The sequence below is a fragment of the Rattus norvegicus genome, chromosome 9 (genome assembly GCF_021556685.1).
Source record: "Rattus norvegicus strain SHRSP/BbbUtx chromosome 9, alternate assembly SHRSP_T2T, whole genome shotgun sequence".
NCBI lineage: Eukaryota > Metazoa > Chordata > Mammalia > Rodentia > Muridae > Rattus > Rattus norvegicus.
The window spans coordinates 128,577,069-128,604,993 of record NC_141542.1 but is presented as its reverse complement, the minus strand read 5'-3'; the positions used below and the strand labels follow the sequence as shown (position 1 = coordinate 128,604,993).

The 27,925-nt window shown below is 40.4% G+C and overlaps 2 protein-coding genes across 6 annotated transcripts in view; both read right to left on the bottom strand.

Moving 5' to 3' along the window:
- Nucleotides 1-3,935, bottom strand: part of Znf431l1 (Zinc finger protein 431 like 1) — a 30,898-nt gene extending 26,963 nt beyond the window's left edge. The window contains exons 1-2 of one of the 2 annotated variants that reach the window (XM_087569070.1): nt 3,829-3,935; nt 2,431-2,655 (exon numbers count right to left, since the gene is read on the bottom strand). The gene's annotated coding sequence lies outside the window, so the exon portion shown is untranslated. Of the gene's footprint in view, nt 1-2,430; nt 2,656-3,828 lie in introns of those variants that run through there. The other variant, XM_087569067.1, reaches the window with a different exon arrangement.
- Nucleotides 2,431-27,727, bottom strand: LOC108348229 (zinc finger protein 431-like). Of its 4 annotated transcripts, XR_015629914.1 has the most exons (6): nt 27,616-27,727; nt 11,817-11,943; nt 11,565-11,625; nt 4,404-4,626; nt 3,829-3,935; nt 2,431-2,655 (listed from the first exon to the last, which is right to left on the bottom strand). XR_015629914.1 is itself a non-coding variant. In XM_087569080.1 (5 exons), the coding sequence occupies exons 1-5, from the start codon at nt 27,616-27,618 to the stop codon at nt 2,603-2,605; spliced, it is 351 nt and encodes a 116-aa protein (XP_087425206.1). In that variant the 5' UTR covers nt 27,619-27,727; the 3' UTR covers nt 2,431-2,602. The 4 variants fall into 4 exon arrangements, 3 of the variants coding, with proteins under 3 accessions (XP_087425206.1, XP_087425207.1, XP_087425205.1); XM_087569080.1 differs by lacking the exon at nt 4,404-4,626; XM_087569081.1 differs by lacking the exon at nt 2,431-2,655 and having other exon boundaries at nt 3,114-4,626.
- Nucleotides 27,728-27,925: the final 198 nt, after the last annotated feature.

Here is a 27,925-nt window from a genome sequence, read left to right as displayed (position 1 = left end):
TCTCCCTATTTTAGCAAGGGTTTTGTATTTTTATTCCTAATACAATTTCCCAGTATCACTATATCCATAATTTAGTTAATGTCTTCAAATTTAATTTTCCAATAATGAACAAATTTATAGTAGATCAAGATGACTAGATGGGAGAATATGCATCACACTTCACAACAGTTTTCAAAAGCAGACTCTGTTAACTGTGAATGTGTGCATCTGAAAGCTGCTCTCCTAATTTGCTGATACAAAATTAATTGCTGAGCATACTCCAGAGAAATGACACTTTAAAAAAAAAAAAGATTCATGTCATGTATCTAAGTACACAATAGCTATCTTCAGACACACCAGAAGAGGGCATCAGATCTCACTACACATGGTTGTGAGCCACCATGTGGTTGCTGGGATTTGAACTCAGAACCTCTGGAAGACCAGTAAGTGCTCTTAACCACCGAACCATCTCTCCAGCCCTGAGAAATGACACTTTTTAATGTAATGTTTGCTAGTGCAAATTTCATGAAATGACAGTATAATGTGCTTCCTGTGAGTTAGATGGTCAAGAAGCAATACTGAGCAGCCACAACAACATAGTTGAGTTACTGTATGCTCAACGCATGTAAAATTTTGTAGAAATAGCACAGAACCCAGACACATCTTCCTTACACTGTAAATCAGCTTAGATGTTTTACAATACTCGATAAAATGTTGATTCTAAAAAAACACATTGAATTACTAGGAAATGATCTCTGCATGCACATCAAGAACCAGAATTCATTACCTGTTCATCAGACAACATTACCAAAGAGAAGCGGTGCAAGACTTCAGAGACCAAGCACAGTTCATGCTTCGCATGATGTAAAAGAACACAGGAGGGAAAGCTTTAAGGGAAACCTGTAGGACTTTTCTTTCCCTACCCATCACTAACACAGCCAAAGGCACTTGTGTATTCTTCCTATGAACCTTTCAACTTCTGAGTATCTTGGAATTAAACATTTTGAAAACTAATAGTCACATAACAGGGATCTCTCTGGAACTGCTTCAAAGTGTCAGCAGCAGATCCCATGTTCTGATGTTCTGTTTAATGGCAAGGAGGTGGACATGGAGGTTGGTCTGGAAAGACTGCCATGTGAATCATAAAGATACTCATCTCTACCCTGTCCAATACGTGTCTGCGTTTAAATAAATACTAAACACTGTGAATAAATAAATAAATAAACACTGTGAGAAGGCAGAAGGAAGCACCTTGGAACCCTCTCTTACAGCTTTTCCTCTCTGGCCAAGAATCATTGAATCTTTTAGAGCATCTCCTGGTGTCCTTGTCTGGCTTGAGAGGGCCTTTATGGGCTTTAAGCTCTAGTCCCTCTTGGTCATTTTGGTGCTTCTTATTGTCTCAAGTGAAATAGACTGCTTTAGAACTAATGCCTAGGATTATTCTATATCCCTACAGTAATGTGCTTCCAGGAGCTAACAGAAGTGGAGGCACGGCTGTATTCTCTTAGTATATTCCTCAATATTGTCATCACCTTAGCAATTTCCCAAAGATTAGACAGTTAATTTGTTGCTCAGGGTTCCACATACATGGATTTCTGCTTGAAAAACTTAGGCACGACATACACACCTATAACTCAGCCTTCAAGAGGTAGATGTAAGAGGATTTTCAATTCAAGACTACCCTGAGCTACATATGAGATTCTATCTTAATACATCACTGTCCTCATGGGGAATAAAGAAATGGAAAGGAAAAGTAGATATAGAAGGATATAAATGAGACAAAATGAAAGGAGAGTAGAGAAGGAAGAAGAGACTATTTAAAAGATGTTATTTCTGTACCAAACACGCAGAGTCTATCTGCCTGTCACAATTTCCTAGTAATTCAAGATGTTTTCTTAGAAGCAACATTGTATTGAATATTGTAAAATATCTAAATTGATTTATGGTGTAAGGAGGGGGTGTCTGGGTCTTATGCTATTACTACACAATTTTACATAAGAGACCTGGCCCTTCCTAGATGTAATATTGATGAGGTGACCTGGAATACAAATCCCAAGTATACAGAGAACTGACTGCATGCTGACTGTAACGACACCTTATGGAAATTGTCGAGGTGACAATCAGAATCTAAGGGGAGAGTCATTAATACAGAGGAGTCTGGCCCATGTATGGTTAGACAGGGTCAGTGTGAGGGAGATGGCACAGAGTCAAACAGTGATCACCAAGAGCCTTCCCGTCTTGTCTCTTCCGTAGCCTGCTCTATGACAAGAGTTGTCCAGAGAGAAAAAGAAAGCAGAATCCAGAATAATAACCTTCATTTCTCTCTGCTTTTTAACTTCTCTCTGAAGATATCTGTTGGGAGGCCACCTACAGGAAGTACATTAACGACCATCTACCATAAACCTGACTGATCTCCCCCCCTTCTATGCACAGCAAGTGCCCATTACTCACAGGCAAAATAGTACTTTTCAAAGGAAGACACAGGGGCAAGGTGGGATCCACTTCTTCTGTTTGTCATGGGCCAGCCTATTTGTGGTTTGATGAAGCAAGATTTCTTCTTTTCAAAGCAATAAAACATTTTTTGCTGTGTGCTAAGAAGCAGAACTTTTGCTCAGTGTCTTCATTAACTTGAGTTTAGATACGACCACGAATAGAATCCCCATGATGGCACAGTTGCTGTATAAGGACAAGTAGAGAAACCTCATTATCACATCTGCCCTGTCTCACTAGTGATGCCCTCATCATGTTATGATGTAGCAAGAAGGCCCTAATCAGACACTGTTGCTGTGTTCTTTAAACCCCCAGTCTCCACAGTCAAGAGCCCAACAAATCTATTTTCTTAAAAAAAAATTGACCAGGCTTTGGCCAGAAAATGAACAAGGATAGTAGTATCTTTTGTTTTGTTTTCTTGTCAACTTGAGTATAGGAACTTTAAGGGATGTAAATAGAGATTTAAAGAATTTATTTAGGGCCAGTGAGATGTCTCAGTGGGTTGATGATCTGAGTTTTAGCCCCAGAATAGATATGGAGGAAGGAGAGAACTAACTTCTGAACGTTGTCCTCTTGTCTCTACATGTGCACTGTGGCACTCACATGTGTGCAAGTAGGTACATGCACCCACACGAGTCAATAAATATTTTAAAGTTTTTTTATTTTGCAATATTTAACTCAAAAATATTAATAAATATATTTATTGATTTAGCTACACGGTATCAAAAGGACACGTAATACTGTATTCATTCAGTAATATTAATTTTTCTACTTCCGTTTCCAGTTTCGTATTAACTTTTCATGTGACTATTCACTATACATATTTTCATAATTTCTACTGTCAATGTTCAGCCTCTTACAAGCATTCCAAAGTACATGGCTTTTGGTTCTGACCCATTGAAGGCTGTGACCATACCAACTAGAAAACAAGTTCAAACCACAGGCTTCCATTGACTGGGAAATGAGTCAAATCATAAGCTTCTCCCTTATGATTGACTAAGAAAGATGTTTTTTCATTGATCCTATCATAACTTTCAGAATTTGAACAATTACCACTTTCTTAATTGATGTTTAAAGTCGGTGTACAGTGACTATCAACAGTTCTAACGTCTGGTCCTTAACCTGATTTATTAACCCTTTCTTAAGTGGATTTCCTTGTTTTGGTTTAAAATGATTTCTCAAGTGGCCTCTGTTAGCATCCAAAGCTGACATTATTGAAGGTGTTTCCAGAAAGACCTATTCTCAAAGCTATTTCGTGTCTACTAATGGACTTAGAACAGTTCTTTCTGTTTAGAAACACTGTACCCCTGATCTTAAAGAAAAACAAAAACAAAAACAAAAACAAAAACAAAAACAAACCTGCATTAAAACTTTGTCCTTGGTAAGCCACTGAGCTGATGTGCAGCAGGGCAGGGCTGAATATGATAGGGGGGAATGGAATTTCCCCTCTGCCCTCTGAAGGTTTGCTGGAATAAAATGATTAAAATAAATTAAATGGGAGAAAAGTGTGTTAATGCACTATTGTCCTTAAGTACAGCCCAACATGGTTCAGAAGCTTTTCGCCCTGCTCTTTCTAGGGGGAATGAAATACAGAAAATGTCAGGAAACAGCATGCTGGGGTTTTCTCTTGTTGTTGTTGAGCTTTTTTGTTTTTTAGAACAAATAGTAAAAATCATTTAGGGAAAGTTGCAGGCTTGAAAAGTATACAATAGTTTGGGATAACATGTATTTTGCTCTCCAAACTTGGTGGGTAATAAATATTGTGTCCAATCTTTGAGAACCTCCCACCTGAGGCTCCATTACTACATCTGATGCAAATCTGACAGAGGCTGAGGTCAGTGAGAGGGACACTGTGCCTGTCTTCTACGTTTTAATTGCTAAATCACAACCTGTATTTTTTTTAAACGGCATCTGTTGTTTGTGATAGTCCTTACCAGGTAATGTGATACAATTTTAAAACATGTGTTCCTTTCTTCAAGAGAAGCATTTTTGGGGCTGGGGAGAAGGCTCAGTGGTTAAGAGCACAGACTACCATTGAAGAGGACCAAGGCCTGGTTCCCAGCATCCAGATTGGAAGGTTCACAGCTGCTTCTAACTCCAGCTCCAGGGGACCAGACGCTTCTAGTCTCTGAGGGTGCCCTCACACTCCCACACATACTAAAAATAAATATTAAAAAAAAGAAAAAGCTGTTGTCAGCTTGCCTTAATAGTCCATTTTATGTATTTTTGTTTTTAAAAACAGATAAAAAGGTGGGTTGGATATTAGCAATGTTCAGAGTTAGCAAGACCAAGTGAAAAGGATGTCATTGAAACAACCAAAAATGTTAACTGCTAGAGTTGTCTTAGTCTCAATCTCTCATCATTCCTAATGATGTGTGTGTGTGGAGGCGGGGGATCGTGTTTACCAGTGCACACTTACTGTTGTCCCCTATCCTGCACAGGCTCTCTAATAACACTAACACCAGTGACACAAATAGTAACTAATGTTTATTTGGTGTCCATTAGGTGACAGGGCCTGCACAGTCTTACACATTTCACCCCTAGTTTTACAGTAATCCCCAATGGTATGTGCTATTTAGTCAGTTTTACAGTTGAAGGTTCTAAGATGCTGTCTAGCACTCCATTGGTGTGGGACTCAGAGCTGGAATCTGTGTCGCTCAATCTTGAATGCTAAGTGGTGTCTTGTTTACTACTTATTCTGTCTCGAGGTGGCTCGCCATCCTAGGAGTAATAAACTGATATTTGTTACACAAAACATTAGTCTAAATATCTAAAGAAGCATTGAGCATATATTCTTATGCCAGCATGAATTTAAACATCTCTCGACAGCCAAAGATGACACAAACATTTACTGAAAAAAAAAAAAAATCCTTGCATGTGGCAGGCTGCCACCACTGCAGCCCCGGGGTGAGGTGGGGTGGGGTGTTCATGTAATATGTACCCTAGCCTCAGTGACATACCTTTAAAAAAAAGACATTTGAGGACAAAGGAAGCATCTAATGCTGACTTCTTGTGAAAGTACATGTGGTTAATCAACCAGATAGGCATACAATTTCATTCTGTAAAGTTTTATAAAGGAAAGTAAACTAAGTACTGCCTTAGTGCTGTGCAGAGCACTCAGGCTTCTCTGATTCTGCCTTCTTCTCAGCACCTCACAGCCAACAGCTGCCTCCATTACACCAAGTCACTCAAAGGAGTTTCCTTTGAGATTTCAAGATACCTCAGAAAAGACCTTGGTAAACATTTTAATGTTACTTTATTTTCAAGGTACAGGTATCTAAATGCAGTGAGACCGTTAGGAAACTCACCAAAGTAGATTAACATTGCTGTTACCGAGTTGCAGCTATATAGGGCCCAACCTCCTTATTACTTTATGGTGATGGAGGGCTTTTATTATTCTTGTAAAATATACATAATATGAAAGCTATCATTTTTATCTAAGTTGATTAAGTTGATTGGCATGAAGTACATTCACTGTATTGTGGGATTATGATTCCCATGCATCACAATTCTTTTACCATTTCTAAGTGAAAAATCTATATACAATAAATACCAGCTCTTAACTTCTCCCTCTCACAGCCCTTGGCAACCACCAGGCTGCTTTCCATTGCTTCCAATTTGTCTCTAGGCTCCTTGAACAAATAACATCATATAGTATTTGTCTCTTGGCAACTGGGTTATTTCTTTTTGTGTAAATTCCTTGGGGCATCTATGTTCTGGCATGTGCCACAGCTTTTAGTCTGAATTATGTTCCATTTGTATATAGTGTGTTCATATATGTTTGCATGCATCTCTTGAACAATTGTTGACCTCAGGTAATATCTACCTTGTTTTTGAAGATGGGTCTCTCACTTGAGATCAATAATTTAGGCTAAGCTGTCTTGACAATGAATCCCAGGGCACCACCTCACCAGAGCTGGGTTTACTGGCAGAACATCATATGCCTGACTGGTGTTTTGCAGTTTTATCATGTGCGTTTGTGTGACTGTGTGTGTTCCTAAAACCAGCTTGGATCTAAAGCTTTCAAAAATGTCTTAATACTTATTATACAGAATAATGGGATTATAGGGTTTTCATGCATTTTATGATGTATTTTGACAATATTTCCCCTTAATTTCTTTTGGGATTGCATTGAATCTGTAGATTGATTTTGGAAGTATGGCCATCCCATGAGCATGCAAGGTCTTTCCATCTTCTAGTGTCCTCTTTAATTTTATTCAATATCTATAATATTTTCACTAGAGATCTTTCACTTCCCTAGTCAGGTTTAATTCAAGAGATTTTTTTCGGGGGGGGGGCGCCTTGGATTTTTAAGTTGTTTTGAATGGGATTATTTCCCAGATCTCTTTCTCAATATACTTTTACTGGTTGATAAGGCTCCTGCTAGGGGTTGGGGATTTAGCTCAGTGGTAGAGCGCTTGCCTAGGAAGCGCAAGGCCCTGGGTTCGGTCCCCAGCTCCGGAAAAAAAAAAAAAAAAAAAAAAAGATAAGGCTCCTGCTTGACATATATATTATTATGGTGAGATGTGTTTCTTATATTCTGAGTTTCTATGGCATATTTGACATGATTGAAATGTTATGATTTCTGTTCTATCAAAAAACAAGAGATTGGTGAAATTTATAAAGATTATTGACATATTGAGCCAGCACTACATCTCTGGAATAAACCAGTTTGATCATGGTACTTTTGTGATTTATTATTGAAGAGTTTGCAGGTATTTTTAAGGAAACTTTGCATATATTTATGTTGGAGATTGGACTGTGTTTATCTGGTTTTAGTACTAGGGTAATACTAACTTCATAAAGAGTTTGGTAATGTAACCTTCTTTGTTATTTAATAGCATAGTTTGAGAAGCATTTGTGTATTTCATTTAAGGTCTGGTAATTTTTTTATTTGGTAAATATTTGATCACTACTTCACTTGTACTGCTTTCTACAAAGCTGCTCAATTTTTTTTTTTTTTTTTTTTAGATCTTCACGATTTAGTTTTGGTAGGTTATATACATCCAGAAATCTATGTGCTTTATTTTAGAGTTTTCCACTTTATTGGAATAAATGATTTCTAAGACCTAATGATTTTTCTGAATTTCATTAATGTCTGTAGTAACAACTCTCCTTACCCCTCAATCTATTTACGTTGAAGCTTTTCAACTTGATTGTTTTTGTATTTGAGGATTTTATAAATACTATATATCATTTTCATCCCTCCCTGTCCCACAATCAACCTCCTCCTATTTCCTTCCCCAAATTTACACTTTTTCCTAACTCTCTAACCCTAAATGCCCCCAACCTAACCCTACCTGTCCACTCCCTAACCCTAACCCACACCGCCCCCTCAACACTTTAACCCTAATCCCTAACTTTCTAGCACTAACTGCATAACCAACCACCCTAAACATAATCCCTACCCTTCTAACTCAGCTTGTTTTCAATAGACTCCTGGCATTTACTTTGACCATGTTTTTGAATTGTTAGGTATTTATGCAGATTTCACAAAGACTTTACCGCACTGAGCCCATTTATAAGGCTTTTCTCAAGAATGTTATTTTCTGCATTCACAGGTTTCAGTGAATGCAAGTATGAATACTTTTATTATAGTGAGAACTATAGAAATGTGCAAAGGCTTCACCATATTCAGGACATTCATACTTTCTCCCTAGTGTGGTATCTTTTATGCTGTTTGTGTTAATTTGGGTTTTAATGCTGTGAAAAGATACTATGACCAAGGCAACTCTTAGAAAGGACATTTAATTGGGGGCACGGGAGGTATACAGATTCAGAGGTTCAGTCTATTATCAAGGTGGAAGAAATGTCTGTCACCAAGCAGACATGATGCTGGAGGACAGTTCTACATCTTGATCAGAAGGCAGCCAGAAGACTCTTCTGCCCTGGGCAGAGTTTAAGCATGGGGTCTCAAAGCCCATCCCCCCTCCACAGTGACATACTTCCTCAAAGGCCACATCTACTCCAAAAAGGCCATACCTCCTAACACTGCCACTTGCCATGGGCCAAGTATATTTAAACCACCATACCTTTGAAGATCACAGTAAAGGCTTTACTACATTGGTTACATTCATAGGGTTACTCTTTAGTATGTATGTGTTCTTTTATGTAGTTGGAGGTGGCTTGATTGTGAAAAGGCTTTACCACATTAACTACATTTGTAAGGTTTCTCTCCAGTATGAATTCTTTCATGTTGTCAAAGTTGATCATGAGAGGCAAAGAACTTACTAAATTAAGTTTTCACTCCAGTATGTATTGCTTTATGTTTTCGGAGACCAGCATTACATACAAAGGCTTTACCACATTCATTACATTCGTAAGGTTTCTCTCCAGTATGAATTCTTTCATGCCTTTTAAGGTCATTCTGACCAACAAAGGCTTTACCACAGTGCTTACATTCATAAGGTTTCACTCCAGTATGTATTACTTTATGTGTTCGGAGACTAGCGTTACATACAAAGGCTTTACCACATTCATTACATTTGCAAGGTTTCTCTCCAGTATGTGTTCTTTTATGTTTTTTTAGATCATTCTGACCTACAAAGGCTTTACCACATTGATCACATTCATAGGGCTTCTCTCCAGTATGTATTCTTTTATGTACTTGGAGATGACAACGATGTGCAAAGGCTTTACCACATTGATCACATACATAGGGCTTCTCTCCAGTATGTATTCTTTTATGTACTTGGAGATAACTATGAGATGTAAAGGCTTTACCACATTGATCACATTTGTAAGGTTTCTCTCCAGTATGTGTTATTTTATGGACTTGGAGATGACCGAGTTGTGCAAAGGCTTCACCACACTGTTTGCATTTGTAGGTTTTTTTCCTAGTATGTATTATTTTATGCCTTCTAAGATTACGACGATGTGCAAAGGCTTTACCACATTGATTACATTCATAGGTTTTCTCTCCAGTATGTGTTATTATATGCATTTGGAGAGGACTGTGTCGTGCAAAGGCTTTACCACACTGATTACATTCATAGGGCTTCTCTCCAGTATGTATTCTTTTATGTACTTGGAGATAACTATGAGATTTAAAGGCTTTACCACACTGATTGCATTCGTAGGATTTCTTTCCAGTATGAATCCTTTTATGACTTTGAAGTTCATTATGGCATATAAAGGCTTTACCACATTGCTTACATTTATAGAGTTGCTCTCTAGTATGTGTGCTTTTATGTGTTTGGAGATGACTGTTTTGTGAAAAGGCTTTACCACATTGAGTGCATTTGTAGGGTTTTTCTCAAGCATGCATCATTTTATGCATTCGAAAATTACGGTGATGTGCAAAGACTTTATCACATTCATTACATTTGTAGGGTTTCTCTCCAGTATGAATTCTTTCATGTCTTTTAAGATCATTGTGACATACAAAGGCTTTACCACATTGATTACATTCATAGGGCTTCACTCCAGTATGTATTCTTTTATGTACTTGGAGATGACTACAATGTATAAAGGCTTTACCACACCAATCACATTCATAGGGCTTCTCTCCAGTATGTATTCTTTTATGTACTTGGAGAGAACTATGATATGCAAAGGCTTTACCACATTGATCACACTTGTAAGGTTTCTCTCCAGTATGTGTTGGTCCATGTGTTTTGAGATGACTGAGTTGTGCAAAGGCTTTACCACATTGATTGCATTTGTAGGATTTTCTTCCAGTATGTATTAGTTTATGCCTTCCAAGATTACAACGACGTTCAAAGGCTTTACCACATTGACTGCATTTGTAGGGTTTTACTCCAGTATGAATTCTTTCAAGAGTTTGAAGCTGAGAATCGTATGTAAAGGCTTTATCACGTGGCTTACATTCATAGAGTTTCTCTCTAGTATGTGTGCTTTTATGTCTTTGGAGATGACTATGTTGTGCAAAGGCTTTACCACACTGAGTATTTTCAGAGGGTTTCTCTCCAGGATGACATCTTTCATGCCTGCAAAGATAGATAGTTGGCACATGGGAAAGCTTTACCACATTCAAACTAATGAATCTTTTTACCTGTGGAAATTAATTTTATAATTTGGTCTAATTGTAAAGAAGAATCACATCTTAAGGTTGTATCACTTTGTTTACACTCATGGTTTCCCATTCATTATGGGTTGGTAAAAGTGTTATTACATGGGTCACATTTGTAGCATCCTTTATCTCTATGAGATTTCTCATATATTTGAAGAGAAATGGAAGAGCTCAGAGCTTTACCACATTGAGTACATTCGTATGATTTACTTTATTGTCAAATACACTACATTTGCATACCACATCAGCAAAGTGAACCAGGACAAACAGAAAGGGATTTCCAAAATCCTAGTATTCATAGGGATTTTCTGCTATGTGAGTTTATGGATATATTCCCAATGAAGTTGGGAAACCAACTAATTATAAACTTGTATCACACTGAGAAAGTCTGCTCAAATGTGGACTACTACATATATCTTAATTGTTCTGTGGGGGGGGGGCATTGCTTCTTTCAATATCCTTGTGCTCACATGGCTTGTATCCATTGTGACACAGGATATAGCTGTTAAAATAACAAATGAAATATTTCCACTTTGTATTCACACAGTTTGACTTTTTGTTCATCATAGTCATATGGTATAAGAATCAAGGTTTCTCTTCAACAACATTCTTGACTCTCATAAACTGTCCCTCTCACTTAAACTTAACAATGTTCCTATATGAGTAATCAGCTTTACTATGATATATTTGCCTATTAGAAACATAAACTTATCACCTACTCTGTGTGTGTGTGTGTGTGTGTGTGTGTGTGTGTGCGTGTGTGTGTGTGTGTGTGTTATGAGACTAAACAGATTGGCAGGTTTACAGAGTAGCTGTAATGTGGTTAAGATTCAAATGGTAAGGCTAAGGCATTGTTTCTTTGTCTTCTTTCTTACAGGAATGCCTTGTAAAGAACAAGTCAGACACCTGACATTGAGGTACATGGATTTCTGAGAATTTAATAATCAATACACTTAAAGAAGTGTTTTTTTTTTTTTTACACTGTTGCGTTTCTTTAAAAGTTCCAGGACATACTAACATTTCTTCAGAGGCATGTTCATACCAACTTGCACATGAAAATTACCTTCCATGTCTTCTGAAACTTTGACAATGTTCTTCAATACATTGGTCTTCCCAATTGTAACCTAAAATACAGTAATGGAAAATGTATGATATATTATTGGAAATTAGGCAACATTTAAGTTACTATCTTCAGTGAACCTGATCTTTTCACCTCATTCTTCTTTATTCTCAATTGACTTTACAGAAAAGCAACAGTAACAAAGGAACATTTGTTTCCTCATTTTAAAAACTAAAAGAAAATTCACTGTCTTACCTATAGCAGTGAGGTTCCTGTAGGTCTCCTGCATCACATCTTTGTAGAGACTCTTCTGTGAAGGATCCAGCAAAGCCCATTCTTCTCGAGTGAAGTTCACATGTACATCATCATAGGTCAATGCATCCTGAAATATCCCATACATTAACAACAGAAACCATGATACAGATATCACTGTAAATGTATGCTTCTGGTGCTTCCCCCACTTATTTCTTGACCCAGATGTTCTAATGTAATTACCAAATCATCTTAGAAGAAAACTGAGTAATAAGGTTCACCTCTGTCATTTCTTTGCTCATTGAGTAGGACATAGCCTTGCAAAAGAAATGCTAATTAATGGAGAGAGAGAGAGAGAGAGAGAGAGAGAGAGAGAGAGAGAGAGGAGCAGTACTAAGCACACAGAGAAATTGTATGAACAATTACTAACTGCAAAAAATATCAAGTGAGCATATAGGCTCATGTCTTTAATCCAAGCACTGAGGAGGCAGAGGCAGGTATATCTGAGGTCTATCCAGGACAGCCAGAGGTACATATTTTTTTTTTTAAAGATTTATTTATTATATAGAAGTACACTGTAGCTGTCTTCAGACACCAGAAGAGGGCATCAGATCTCCTTACAGATGGTTATGAGCCACCATGTGGTTGCTGGGATTTGAACTCAGGACCTCTGGAAGAGCAGTCAGTGCTCTTAACTGCTGAGCCATCTCTCCAGCCCCCCAGAGGTACATATTAAGACCCTGTCTCCCTATGAAAAATCAATCAAACAAACAAAAAAGATAGAAAGGACTCAGAGGTTTTTTACTAGAGTTCCTACAAAGAATTACATTCAGTGCAGTTCAGTATTCTTCTTCCAGAATCATGAGGTGGCCCAGTTTAAACTGTAACAATAATGAGATCTTACTAAAAGGGAATGAATGTTTAAACAGATACAAACAGATAGCTCAAAATATTGGCAATGTAAATGTTGATCCTAAATAAGCAACATAGGACAGGAGCTGGCTCATCAGTGAAGAGCTCTTGCTGGTCTTAAAAATAATTGGCCTCAATTGCCAGTAGTTAGAATGGAGCTTCACAACTATTGATTACTCCAAGTTCAGGAATTCTGAAGCCATTTTCTGACTACTATGGGGATTAGGCATACATGATGTGCATATTTATTCATACAGGCAAAATATACATATTCATTAAAATAAATCAACACAAACGCAACAGGTAGGAAAAATGTCATATACCTGCAATCCAATGACTCAGAAAGCTCAGGCAATATAGCCAGGCAGTATGAATGTCATGAATACATGCCATCCTGAGAAACAGAATATGCTCTCTGTCAAATTTCAAAATTCATAACGTAGATGAAGATCAACACAGCAGCATACACTTGACATGTGCCAAAACCCACAGTCCAACCCATCAGACAATAATATAAAAACGAACAAACAAACAAGAAACAAACAAAGAGAAAGCTGGGCATGTTGGCCCACATTTAATCCTGGGATTCTGGAGCCAGAGGCAGGTGGACCATTTACATCTGAGGCTGCATGTTCTAAACAGCTACTTTCAGGACAGCCAGGGCTACATAGAGAAACTTTGTCCTCAAAAACAAAAAATTAAAATTATAAAAAACACCAGGCTTGCAAAATACCTTAGCAGGGAATAGCAATTGCTTCAACTGCATCTTATGTGATTTAGGGTTAGAGTCTAAAATGCTGAAGGCAAGACAACATAAGAAGGAAGCTGACTAATCAGGTACAACCAATACACAATACACAGACACAGACACAGACACAGACACAGACACAGACACAGACACACACACACACACACACACACACACACACACACACACACACCCAACACACAGCAAATGGGTTGAGTCTATAGACACCCAAATGTCATCCCCAATAACTAATCATCTGGAAAGGATCCTCCTACGAAAGCTTCTATTTAGAGAACTGAGTTGGCCAGAGCAAGGCTGACTCCTCCATGACAGGTTGTAAACTGACAGGTTGGGAAACTAGGCCTAAGTTTCTGTTTCACAAACTGGAAAAGTCCAAACAAGTCAATTATAGGAAAACCATCCCTCACAGGCAGCTAATCAGGAGCTTCCCATGACCCTAATAGCCTGCAGCCCATACATCTTCAAATGCCCCGAATCACTTCTGACACTCTTGATTGCCACATCTTGTAAAATCAGAAAGCAAGTTATATCTTTCCAACATACAAAGGCACAGAATACCCCTTCCCATTCCAGTAGAGAGGAATGTGTACATAGTAAGGGAAGATCGGACCAACGCAAGAAACCCAGCAGGATAAACACCAAATCCTGCATCTCTGTCTCAGATACAAGGAGCTTCAGTTTCAAAAGGCTTAGATGGCCATATCCCTGCAACTTCTCATACATCTCTCGGCTTTGTTACCTCCACTTGCTATATGCAGCTCTCCATGACAGGTGTCTCACAACTTAGGTATCTCTAAATCTTGTAGTCTCAAATGCAACTCAGACTTCATCCTCAGATTCATCCCATGCACTCTCACAGTGTCCTCCCTCACTGGGGATCTCACTCTGCCAAACATAGATGGCTGGAACAGTGCTGAACTGAAACCACGGGGGAAGAAGCCATAACCTTATTTTTCCATATTTCTTATTTCCAGAACTTGGGTGCCACGCTTGGACCAGTAGTAGCAGGTTTTATATGAAGTTCCTTCCTGGGTCTAGGAATGACTTTGCCAACTCCCCCTTCCATTAACTGAAGGCTTAGCAGGAGGGACTGTTTCCCTTAATTCACCTTCTTAGGCTTCCAATCCTGAGCAAAGACCTTCTCTTTAATGGTGATAATCTCTTTGAAAATTCATGCCTCTGTCTCAGCATTTGGCTGCCATGGGTAACTTCCGAGGGCTGCTTTTCTCTACAAACCACAGACTTTGCCTTTATTTCTGCTCAACTTGTTGTTGTTGGTTTTTTTTTTTTTTTTTTTTGTAGTCCAAAATGAGTTCCTAGTAATAATCATCTAACAGATTCAATATTTCACCTAAGAAATATAGCTAATTATTTTTTAATTCTGCCTTACTCAATTTCTCAGAGCATGGGCGGAATAAGAAAGATCTGGGGTCAAAATACCACATAAATGACTTCTAGCTAGATTTTTCATGGAGTCTATTTTCCACTGAAATCCTATGACCTCAACTTCTGACTGCATTACTTGCATGACTCCAGTCTTCCAGGTGCTACAACAGCCTACTAAGCTCTGAATACAGTTTCTATGCTGTTTGCCATCTCAAGCCCTGATATTTACCACTTTCCTCCAAAGGAGAACATTTCTAGTTTCTCTAGTTTCTGTCCAGCAACAAAATAACCTTTTTTTTTTGTTCTAACTTGCTACTCTCCTACTTTGATTCAACTCTCTAACCTAAAGCATCTCAGAAAATAAACAGGTTCACTTGTTTGGTCCAGTCACATGACAGCCATCAGTTTGGGAGCTTAGGATAGAAACTCAAGCTTCAAGAAAAGGCAAAAACCATGAACAAATATTGTTTCCTGCTTGGTCACTGTCTCATACTTAGCCAGCTCTCTTATCCAGCCCAGGCCCACTTGCTTAGGGATCCTGCCACCCTCAGTGTAGAGCATTCCCACATCAATCATCACAACACAATCTCTCACTGACAAAGCATCCAGACATTTTGATGAGGGCGTGCCCTCAAGTGAGAGCCCCTCAGATGATTGTAGGCTCTAAAATGTTCACAACTGAAGCTAACTAGGACAAAAAGGCAATAATATATCAGAAATTTTAAAAAACCTAAAATCAAATGTCTTAACGACATCAATCATTCACGTAGCAAAAACAAACAAACAAACCACACACACACACACACACACACACACACACACAAACCCCAAAATTGATGATTGCAACAACTGGAAAACACAGATTTGCCAAGAAATGAGGAGAGACAAGCCTTCAGAAGAGGACACTAAAACTGTTTCCCAAACTATCAAAACCTCAAGAAACTCATGACATAGTAAATTTTCAGAAGAGAAAATTGTAGGTGCAGGTCTTTCATTTTCCAGAGAAACAATATAATTAGATTATAATGAATAGAATCACACAACATAAATGATATCAAAAATAAAAGGAGTCAGAAAGACAGACAGAAAGTGTTTTAAACATGAACTACAAGAGTGTAATAACAATTTTAAGAAATTACAGGCCAATCCTCATCCTGTGTATTCTGTTTCTCATCTTTGCCAATAAATAAAAAAATTAATATATAAAGGAGATTAGAAGTGGCAAAATCCCAGTCAATTGGACATAGTGGCAGCCTAAGGAATGGGAAAACAGTTTTTTAAACAAATCCATATCTTATAGAGGCCTAATATATAAAATACATAAAGACCTCAAGAAAATACACTTTCTAAAGCAAAAAATTCAAGTAAAATATGGGGTGTAGGGGCTGGAGAGATGGCTCAGCGGTTAAGAGCACTGACTGCTCTTCCAGAGGTCCTGAGTTCAATTCCTAGCAACCACATTGTGGCTCACAACCATCTGTAATGGGATCTGATGCCCTCTTTTGGCGTGTCTGAAGACAGCTACAGTGTACTCACTCACATTAAATAAATACATCTTTTTAAAAAAAGGGGGAGGGTATAAATCTAAACAGAGAATTCTCAACAGAGGAATCTCAAAAAGCTGAGAAATACTTAAAGAAATCATTATTATCTCGGCAATCAAGGAAATGCAAATCAAAACTACTTTGAGAATCTATCTTGCACATGTCAGAAGGGCTAAGATCAATACAAGTGACAAGTCATGTTGGTAAGGATATGGAGAATGGGTAACAACTCTCCATGCTTGTAGGGTGCAAACTAATACTGCCACTACGGAAATGAGCATTTCCTCAGAGTCCTGGTGCCTCAGAATCCTGAGAATCCATCTATCTCAAATCACAGCTATAAAGCTCTTGGCATCTCTCTAAAAGGTGCTCCACCCTACCACAAGGCCATTTGCTCAACTATGTTCCTAGCATATTTATTCACACTTGCCAGAACCTAGAAACAACCTAAAAGTACCTCAACAAAGAATGGGTTGAAGGACCCTAGTTCTTACTGAAGCCTAAGAGCTATCAGGAGGCTTGGCCTGGTGGAAAGTAGGTAGGTTATGGGGACCCTAAGGGCTTTTGCCAGCTTTACATCAACTGCCTCTGGTTAAGATTAGGGCAAGACCCAGCTTCAGGCCTCGGGCCAAGGCTAGGACAAGTTCCATTCTCCACCCACAGTTCTTGGGAGAAGCAGGTACATTCTTGAAAATCCTGCAGAATGTACAGATAGTAGCCTGACCCTCTGGTCCCAGATAAGAGCTCAAAGGCATGCCATAAAAGTGTGAACTGTAAACCTGCTAATGTAACCTGTACCTCTGAAAGTATAAAAACTGCTTGTCACAGCCATTGGGGTCACCTTCCAGTCACTCACTAGGAGGGGCCGATTGAAGGTTGACCCTGACACACCCCATCCTCCGCCCCCAACACCCACACACACCTACAATTGGTCCTTCCTAAGATGTGCTGGGGCATGATGGTAACAAAGGTGTTTGAGTGGCCAACCAATGTTTGGTTTAACTTGAGGCCCTTGACATCAGAGGGAACCCCTGACTAACACTGACTGGATTTCTAGGAATCTTACAGAAACTTAAATGGCAAGCATAGAGACAGCATGGGTCTATGCCAGGTCCTCTGCTGATATGTTATGGCTGTTAGCTTGGTGTCTTTGAGGGACTACAAACAGTGGAAGCAGGTGTAACTCTGATTCTTTGGCTTGATCTTGAGATTTTTCCCATCAAGTTGCCTTGTCCACTATGAAGGTTTTCGCCTTGTCTTTTTCTATCTTGTTTTGTCTGTTAGGTCTGCTCCTTTTTGAAGAGGAAATGGGTGTGTGTGTGGGGGGGGGAGGGGTGGATCTTGGCGAAAGGATAAAAGTGGGGGGTAGTTAGGAGTGTAGGGTGGGGAAACAGTGGTCAGGATATATTATATGAGAATCTACCCTCATTTAAAAACTTAATTATGAAAGGAAAATTATACGAATTTAAGGTTTAAAAATATAAAATTAAAAGAGTGAGCCCCAAAAGCCACAAACTCAGGGCTAAGCCCTGCCACTGAAAAGAAAATTATACAAATTCTAGGTTTAGAAATATAAAATTAAAAGAGTTAGCCCCAAAAGCCACAAACTCAGGGCTAAGCCCTGCCGCCAGGAATAGCAGGCCATAAAGATAAAAAAAAGGAATGCAGGATCCAGCTCAGGCTATCGAGGACTGACCCATAAACCATCCAAAGACATCCCCCCCAGCTTACTCAGAGTCATACTTTAACCAGATGTCCTCCAGACCCTGATAAGCCCCTACTTGTGCTTTTCAGCCATTGTGTCCTGCAGAGAGCACTCCAAGAAACCGGACAGCCCAAGCCTAACCAGAGGTGTTTCAAATACAAATGCTCCATCAGTTTTGACAAAGGTTTAAAAATAATGAGGACCTGAAGACCCTACCCTTCTCCTGATTTAGTAGCTCTGTTCCAGGAACCAGGGGGCCATAAAACCTTCTGGCGTCCCCTTATCTCCTGGAGCCATAAAACAATCTTGTAACTTGTGGTACATTCCCCTTTGACATCCCCCATCCCCTGGTGCTCACAGCCTCTGCCTTTAAATACTCTTTTTCCCAGCCTCTCGGGGGGCTGACACCTCTGTCTCCTGCGCGGGATACGTGTCGGCCCGGAGATCTCTGTAATAGGTCTCCGTAATAAACCTCGCCTTTGCTTATTACATCCAAAATGGTCTCTCTGTGTCTGGGGTCCGCGATTTCCCAAGACTTGAGTAAGGGTCTCTCTGCGTGGGATTTTTCACCGCCAGGAATAGCAGGCCATAAAGATAAAGAAAAGGAATGCAGGAACCAGCTCAGGCTATCGAGGACTGACCCATAAACCATCCAAAGACATCCCCCCAGCTTACTCAGAGTCATACTTTAACCAGATGTCCTCCAGACCCTGATAAGCCCCTACTTGTGCTTTTCAGTCATTGTGTCCTGCAGAGAGCACTCCAAGAAACCGGCGGCCCAAGCCTAACCAGAGGTGTTTCAAATACAGATGCTTCATCAATTTTGACAAACTTTTAAAAATAATGAGGACCTAAAGACCCAGCCGTTCTCCTGATTTAGTAGCTCTGTTCCAGGAACCAGGGGGCCATAAAACCTTCTGGTGTCCCCTTATCTCCTGGAGCCATAAAACAATCCTGTAACATGCTGTGCATTCCCCTTTGACATCCCCCCATCCCCTGGTGCTCACAGCCTCTGCCTTTAAATGCTCTTTCTCCCAGCCTCTCGGGGTCAACACCTCTGTCTCCTGCATGGGATATGTGTAGGCCCGGAGATCTCTGTAATAGGTCTCCGTAATAAACCTCGCCTTTGCTTATTACATCCAAAATGGTCTCTCTGTGTCTGGGGTCCGCGATTTCCCAAGACTTGAGTAAGGGTCTCTCTTCGGGGATCTTTCAAATTCAATATTGCCTAAATGAAAATGCCTAAATGCAAGGAAGGGAAGCTATAGTGAACGAAGAAAAGCAAAATCGGAAAGATAGGGGCAGCAAGATTGTGATACATACAGTTCTGGTTCTATTTTTGTAGACAGTGACTATCACATAGGAATGTAAAAATGCCTTGAAGAGGGGGTTGGGGATTTAGCTCAGTGGTAGAGTGCTTGCCTAGCAAGTGCAAGGCCCTGGGTTCGGTCCCCAGGTCCCGAAAAAAAAAAAGAAAAAAAAAAGTAAAAAATGCCTTGAAGGCTTACTTCCTCCTTCTGATAATCTAGGCTAAGTCAAGGAAGCTTACAGCTTCTGTACAATCTAATCTAGGTCTAGAATGTCGGGGCGTAGGCCTGGTGGATTTAACAAAAGACACAGACTGGGGTCATTTGTGCAAAGAAAATGCCAAAGCTTTACTGAGGTTCACAGAATATTCTCCCCAAGTTCACTGGTTGGAGAATTCCTGAAAGCACAGTGGAAAAATAAGTTATGCCCTCAGGAGAAAAACTGGAACAAAAAACAGGAACTGGGTGTTACTGCCCAGGTGCCAAACAGAAAGATAAAAATATTCCTTAGTTAGGAACAAAAGCTTCCATGTATCAGCAAGGCTCAGCAGGGGGCAAACACTGAGGGGGCTCAGGAGGGTTGGGCACTTGAGTGTTTTGGGCATCTGAAACTTAACTGTTGAATAAAATCACCCTTCTTGTTCTTTTTGAACTCTGGCTGGTCAACTCTGCTCTTCTAGCTCAAACTCTTCATGCTAACCAATTCAAATTGAGTCTTTCACTTCTGACTGAATTGCTGTGCTTGGCCTCAAAGGAACTCTAGTAAATTGCTCTCTTCTCATTCTCTTGCTCATTTTCTCTTTTTCTGTCTTTAGCCTGCATGTCTCTGTAAAATTGTCCAGGTAAAACTGCCTCCTCCTCTTATCCTTTGTGCTGCTTCCTCTTATATTGCCTCTTTTCCCTCTTCTCTTGAGAGTTGGGCATATCCTATTCTGTCAGATCTTAACCTGATTCATCATTTTTTCAGCCACTCAATTATACATTACTTAGGAACATGAGTGCTTCCTTCTAAAACTATGTTTACCTTCATCATTTGAGAGCAAAGGTGTGTACTAAGGGCTGAGCCATACCAGTTAAAAACAGCTCACCTGCCCCCCACCCCTGCATCCAGTAAATTGGACAGTCTCTGGGTTCACAATGCGATCAAATACTCTGCAACACAGGAATTCATGACAAGCTTATCTTGGGCCCATTCTATATGTGAAATCAGAAGTTTTGTTCTCAGCAATGTGAAATATATATCATGCAGGAAACAAAAGCAGTCACTTTCTTGTGTTAGCTTTCACTAGTTTGGAATGTGGAATTACAATGCTTTTCATTTCATTCCAAAGGAATACTCATAATTGTTTTTTAAGAAAAACTGATGTTTGAATAACTATTCAAATAGAAATAAATGAGATGTTGCACAAAATCGCTACATTAACTATATTATGCATTAAGCCTAAATAAACCAATGTATAAAAATATTAAATGTTTAAACGCTTTCTCCAAAGCAAAAATGAAAGTGTTACATCTAAAATAAGTTACTGAAGGCAGAGAAAACAAAGAGCCGAGTCAGTTATCTAAGACTTTTATGTGTTTGTTCAACTGTAATTTATCGTTACTATTTAAATTCAAACAAAACAGTCAATCTGTTTCTTTTATCTTTTTTTTCTTTTCATTTTTTCGGAGCTGGGGACCGAACCCAGGGCCTTGCGCTTGCTAGGCAAGCGCTCTACCATTGAGCTAAATCCCCAACCCCGTCAATCTGTTTCTTAACCTCCTTTGTACTTCTTCATGCAGTATGACTCATTGGCAGAGGGCTCTCATGCCATCCAAATAAAGCCACTTTCTGCATTTTTATAGCATACTACAATAGCACATTTGCTTCTCATCTACAACAACTCTTGCTACAGAAAGCTTGATATTTCATTTCTCTTCTCCACATAATGTTCTAAATAAACATTAGGAAAAAAACGCTTTGAAGAAGATTGCTTCAGCTAGATTCTCTGCTTTCTGCCCTTTGTAGGAATTTGGGAGGAATTTGACCATGGACTAGGCCTTAGGCAGTAGGTTCAGGTAAGAATATTTACATTTGGGCTAGTACCAGTCCTTTTCTCTTGTCAAACTAATGAGCCCTTAGAAACAATGATCACAGGTCTTTGTGCCTTGTTTGTTCCTTGACCTAGAATTGACCTTATTATTTGCTTGTACTAAAAATGGTAGAAAAGCAGACTGGGAAAAATAAACCTGCTTCAGCCTCAGCACTCACTAGAATCACAGTATATATTGTCTAATTTTCTTTTTCCTTTCAATCCTCACTCCCTCCCTTGAGACCCTGTTGACTGACTGAGTTGACTTGGTTACCCTTCATTTTCGAGTGCTACCTACAATGTTGACAACATGGTTCAAGCTCCCATATCCATCTGATAATAAGAGTGCATTAAAGGTTAAAATTATATGGGAGAAAGAAGTGGGTTGATAATGCTTAAGCTATAATAACATGCTGTTTTATGACAATAAAGCACTGACTGTGAGAGTCTTTACAAGTGCATAATCCTTTACCCACTCCTTTAACCCAAGGTACCCTAGGTCGCCTAGAGGCACCTAGCTGGTCCTCAACAAATGAGCATTGATGTTATTTTCATATTTAGGCAAGTATGAATACAACTGCAAGAAACATGAGCATTCTGGTACTTTTTAAAACTAATTTCAAGTGCATGGAAACTATACTGAGAAGACTGCTGGGATCCATGGCAATTCTGTCATTTTTATGAGAACTTAGTGTTGGTATGAGGAACCGGCTTTATGGTTGCAGGTTGTCTCCAAACACAGAGAAGGCAGTGACGTCACCTAGAGGTGACAGGGACCTGTGCATCTGTTGTCATATATTTCCAGTGTCCTCCTAGCCCATCTCCTACCCTCACCTGCAAGAAGTTATGTCCCTACCCAAATAAAAAGCCAACCCTTCCTGACCGTCGCCCCTTCTTTCTCTTTTCCTCCTTTGTCTCCTCCCCTCCTTTGTGCATCCCCCATCCCCAGCACCAATGAAAGTCTCTCACGTGGAACCGTACTGGCCAGGTGTGGTCTGTCTGGGCACGAGCCTCGATTCCTATACAACACTCCATAGGATGGGGACTGCTTGGGTGTAGGTATTATGTACACATGTATCAGAATACACATGTTAAACATGCACAATTTTATATCAACTATAGGAACATAGTCTTAACTAGTTTTAGTAGGTATCAATGGAAAATCCCAACCTACTGCTATCAGAGTTTACTGCTAAGACACAAGCCTGTGTCACATCCAGATTCATTGCCCAGTTCTATACCATGCTTTATTTTCACTCTTTTTGTTTTCTCAATTAAGTCATACTTATAAAGATCTTGTCTACGTGACAATAAGGATGTATTCTGTGTCACTAAAGTCTACACTAAAGTCCTCTTTCTATGGCTTTGGACATTATTTCACATCAGTTTCAGTTTCACACACGTACTATATAGCTTGCTAAATGAATTATTATGTAGAATATCTTTTACCAACTTATATAACTGTAAACAACACCATTACAGTGATGTTAAAAAAGCAATGTTCGGTATGTTAAATTTGCAGCAAAAATTCAATACAATCTAAAGAAAACGTCTAATAATATATAACAGGACAGCTGATTTCAAAGCTATTTGCCATGTGAAAAAAACCTCAGAATCATCAACAGGATTATAAAGAAATAGTACACATTTTGGCACAGTGTAGATTCCATCTGTACTTAACAAAGTGCTACAGCGATCAAAAGGTTTAGCACATTTGTGAAAAAATGAGATGTAGAGAAAAAAAGGCAAGAACATAAGCCCCAAATTATAGTCAAGTTTTAATCAAAAGACCTAAGGAAACTCAGCCAGGAAAAATGTGAACTTGACCAATATTACCTACAATTGCATGTGTATTCAAATGGAAAAAAAACACAGACTTCCCAACTCCAACAAAAATAACTCAAACTGACCCCTAAACTGCTATATTTCTGACCCTCAGGTCACTACTGACCCCACGCTCTAGAGCTCTCTGTGTGGAGGTGGTAAGAAAGGAGGGTTATGGCTCTGTGGCTCCCAATGCCCCCATGTGATCTCACACAAACCCAGCCCCCTGAACCCACACACAAACGAAGGTTGAAGAATAACTTAATGTCTGCTTGCACATGATGCCATGTGGATTTTAGTAATGATGTAGAATCTGCCCTACCCACCTACACCCCACCCTGCACACCTGAGAAACCTCTGCATCTCAGAAACTCCTTTTGGACTCTGGAACTGAATTTCCCTGAATCACTCCATTCACTGTGACTGCTGATAGTGGAAAGGTAAAAGGATTTTAACCAAGTATTGCCAAAGGATGATTCTCATAACCTCATCCCTCCCAGTTTCAAAACTATTTGTAAAATTTATCACACAAAATAAATTTGCAATACAATCTTCAGAACTTCTAGAAACCGGATTTTCAGTTTTGAAATCTGTCTTCTGCACACCAAGAGCAATGCTTGTGTGCACACTGGGCAGTGATATTATAATCAACACACCTTATAACAAGATGCAGAGCCTCCTCCCCAGGGAATCCACACTCAGAGAGGCTCAGAGGCCAAGGTCCTCTGCCCAGGACACCACATGTACCAACAGCACCACAGTCTGGTTCACAGTCCATGTCAGTCCAGTCAGATTGGACACCGATAGCTTAGCCAACCTGTTGTTCCTGGTGGCTGCAAAATCTCCCTCACAGCTCTCTGATGAAGTACATCAGAGAACATGGAAAGAACCTGCAAGCTGCCTCCCACTGGTGCTCCTCCTGATTGCTAGGCTCCCCAGAGAATGGTAACAGCCCCTCTATTGGAGGATTAGAGATTGCATGACTCAGCACAGGCCTTCCCAGCTCTGCCCTTCCACCCCACCCTAGGGGCAGACAGAGCCCTAGTATGGTAAATTTGTATTTTATTAGAATCTTCTACTCTCCCAGGTGTGGAGAGCTCTTGGTACCACTTCTAGGAAAATGACAAGTATATTTGCCAGTGGGCTACGACAAGAAAGTAAGTTTAAAAAAAAAAAAATACAGCTGAGGGAGCCAACTTGCCTGAGACCCCAACATTGAGCTAATTAGGACAGACAAAGGACAGATGAAAGTTCATCAAATGGACAAGCTCAGTGGGAAAAAAAAAAAAACAAAAAAACAGTGTTCTAGGAAAGCTTACAGAAAGGCTGATACAAATCTGGTGGTCAGCTTTGCTTAGAAACCGCCTTGCCAAGTGGAGGCTCCTGACCTTTGTGGGGGAGTCAGCTTCCTACAGACCTAGGCCAACATCCCGCAGGTGTGAGCCAACTTCTTCATAGGCTAATACATCGAAGTCTCCCAGCCCCCTGAAGATTTCCTCCTCCCCCAGTCTTGCTATAGTATATGACCAGAGCAAGAATAAAATTGTCAGCTTGATCAGACGCTTGTATTAGAGTTCTTCTTCAAGTCTCTTGTCCCCCATTCTCCTCTTGGTACCCCCCTGGACCCTGACTGACTGTCCTGTTGGATGGGACAGAGTAATGTGTTCCTCGTATCTTGGTCATCTTGATAAACCCAATACAGTGACCTCGGGAACTTTGTTTACACGTTTTTTCTTCCTTGGTTGTCCCATCCTGCAACAGGATAGTTGGCTCACTCCTGTGGGATGTTGGCCTAGGTCTGTAGAAAGTTGGGCCCTAGTAGAAGGTCACTATCTGTGGGTCTGGAGGAAACTGGCTCTCAGCAAAATGTCACAGCCCTGGGTCTGTAGGGGTCTATAGTAAGCTGGTTCCTTTGCAAAGGTCTGTATGGAGCTAGCTCCCAAGAAAATGTCAGGAGCCTCCACTTGGCAAACCTGTTGGAACACCAGATTTGTGTCAGTGTTCCTGGCAAGCCTTGTTACTGAGCAATGCTGACCCCCAGATTGGTATCCGCACTTTAGCTAGAACCTTAGGTTTTCTCCACTGAGCTTGTCCTTTAGGTGAGCTTTCCTATGTTCTTTGTCTGTCCTAATTAGCTCAATGTTGGGGTCTCAGGCAAGTCGGCTCCCCACACTTGGCTACTTTGTTTGTGCCTTACAACTGACCCTATTCCTTGTATGTACCCAGGCACTCAAAGTGGGTCAGGGGCTGTAGGCAAATTTATCAGCCTGCTGAGGCATGGAATGATTGGAGGGGCTGAAAGTTCTATCAACCTTGGTGGAAGGAACAGGGAGGTGCCTCTGGATAAGAACTGATATTCTGTGCATATTTTGGAGAATTGTTTGTTAACTTGTAGCTTTGCTTTCTATGGCACTGTGGGGCATAAAAATTAGGAAAAACAAACTCGAGGCAGCTGTATTAACCAGCAGTCCCCCCAAATTTTCCCTCCCCGCAGCAGAGAGTGTTCGACTCATGCTGCTGGGTCGAGTACAAGGAACTAGATTCAAGGATCTTTTTCTCCTCCATCCTTGTTTCTCTCCTATCTGGTGTTAGGGGGTGAAAAGAGGGTTGGGGGAGGGGGCTGAGGAGGGGGATTAAAAGTGGGGAAAAAGAAACCACAAAGTATCAAAGACCAGCAAAGATCCAGTTAGCTGGGTCTAAAATGCTAAAAGAGAATCTAGCCTAGGTAGATTTACAGTCCAAGTATGCTGTCACCCTTAAGTTTGTTTTAGGTTCAGGTTCCAGGTTAAGTTTTGAACAATTTAAATATAAACTGGAGGCTACAAGTCTGGCCACTTAGATAGGACATTTACACAGCAAACATTCCCGGGATGTTTCTTAAGTACACCAGTGCCCTAAAACAGTAGGTTAGTGACAGTGTCCTAAGTGGTAGGTCTCAGATGAAGAAAAACATAGGAAAAGGAGAAGCTAGAAAGCATAAAACCTGGGGTGGGGGGGTCATGGGTCTTAAGGTAAGTAAGCTTAAGAAGAATGTCACCTGTATATGGTTTATGTGAGGGAAATGGAAAGAAATGGGAGACATCTATAAAGTCAGCAGAAAGATTAAACTACAAAGTTAGCAGAAACATCATATGATGGGACACACTCAGGAAAAGTCTAATCAAACTGCTGCACAAGGAACTCAGTGTATTTCAAAAATATTCCTTACCAAGCCTATAGTGGCCTTGGGACCCATAACCCATAAGGTGGGAAGACTTGTATTCTCAGAATCTCAAGCAACCCCTCCCAAATGCCCTGGCCCCAAGCATATTCCTGGTTTTAGGGGAGCTGTTTTATCTCTATACCCAGGGCTCCAGGGAAAGCTCCCAAAGACTAGGCCCTAGATGGTTACTGGCTCTGCCAAGCATGTCCCTGAGTCTCATAGGAGTTCAAACATGGGGACCTCAGGAAAAGGAGGGAAAGCTTAGCTTGATCAGGCCAGCACTCAATACAACAGTGTTTGTTGTTGTTTTACCTTTTCTAATGGTTGTCACCGGGTGTCATCTTGACCATGTGGCAGAACTATGCTTTTCTCAAGAAGAAAACTAAACCTTTATGGCACACCAGGCCTTACAGTTGACTGTGATCCTGTAATGCCCCACTGATCAGCTTGTTAGAGGCCTGCTCTTTGATATGGAGATGGGCCTAGTGGCTGGTTGCAAATCAGGGTCTGGTGCCATATTTCTGGACAATCCTGGTGAACAAACTTGTGTATCCTAGCATCCTAATCTCTAACAGGCCTGGTTAGCTTACTACTTACACGTGGGGTGTTTTGCAGGCAGTCCTCTCTCAGCTAAATTCTACTTGGTGTGCCTTGCTATCTCCTAACCTTTAGCAAATCCTTTACATCATCAATTCTACTCTTACATTACAGCTTGATATTGGATTGCTACCCAGCACATGAGATGCCTTCCACAACCTCCACAAAATAACTCCAAATGGATCTTACACCTTAATGTTAAATGCTAAGAACAGAACTTGTAGAAACTAGGCTTCTGAGTTTGGGATAACGCCAAGGATCTTTCCATACACAAGCCAAATGCTCTGCACAATTGCAGCCCCTACGGGGAATTTATTCAGAAACTGCCGCTGGGTCCAGTGAGTGGCTAAGACCTCACTGGTAACCGCCTATTCCTACTCAGCCCCAGGAAAGACCCACCACACCAGCTCCCACTGCTCATCCCCTGCCTTCCGCCCGCCCGCCCCGCCCCCCGCCCCTTTGTGGGCAGTGACCCTGTGCTCACCATGTCGCAACTTCGGAGCTTGCCTGAACATGCCTCACAGAATCCTAACACAGGACACAGAACACAGCAGCCAGGACCATTTAAGAAGGCTTAGCTACTACGCGCATACTACACCAAGGCACCCGGAAAAGCCCGCCTTCTCTTCTGACTGGCAGGTCCAGTGCAGACTCTGATTGGCCAGTTGTCTTGAGTGACTTGAGCACCTCCCTAAGGGTTAGAGTGAGCTGAAGGTACAGTGAGGATTCACAGTTCCAGACCCAAGCATCAAGCCCAGGGCCAGACCTTTTCCAGATCTAAAGGGATTTGCATA

Bases quoted from the DNA above. Each gene is read 5' to 3' on its own strand.
- LOC108348229 (XM_087569079.1), bottom strand. The intron at 11,626-11,816 runs GTAAGACAGTGA...ACTGTATTTTAG, and splicing joins CAGGAACCTCACTGCTATAG to GTTACAATTGGGAAGACCAA. The intron at 10,419-11,564 runs GTAATTTTCATG...CTATCTTTGCAG, and splicing joins AGTTTCAGAAGACATGGAAG to GCATGAAAGATGTCATCCTG.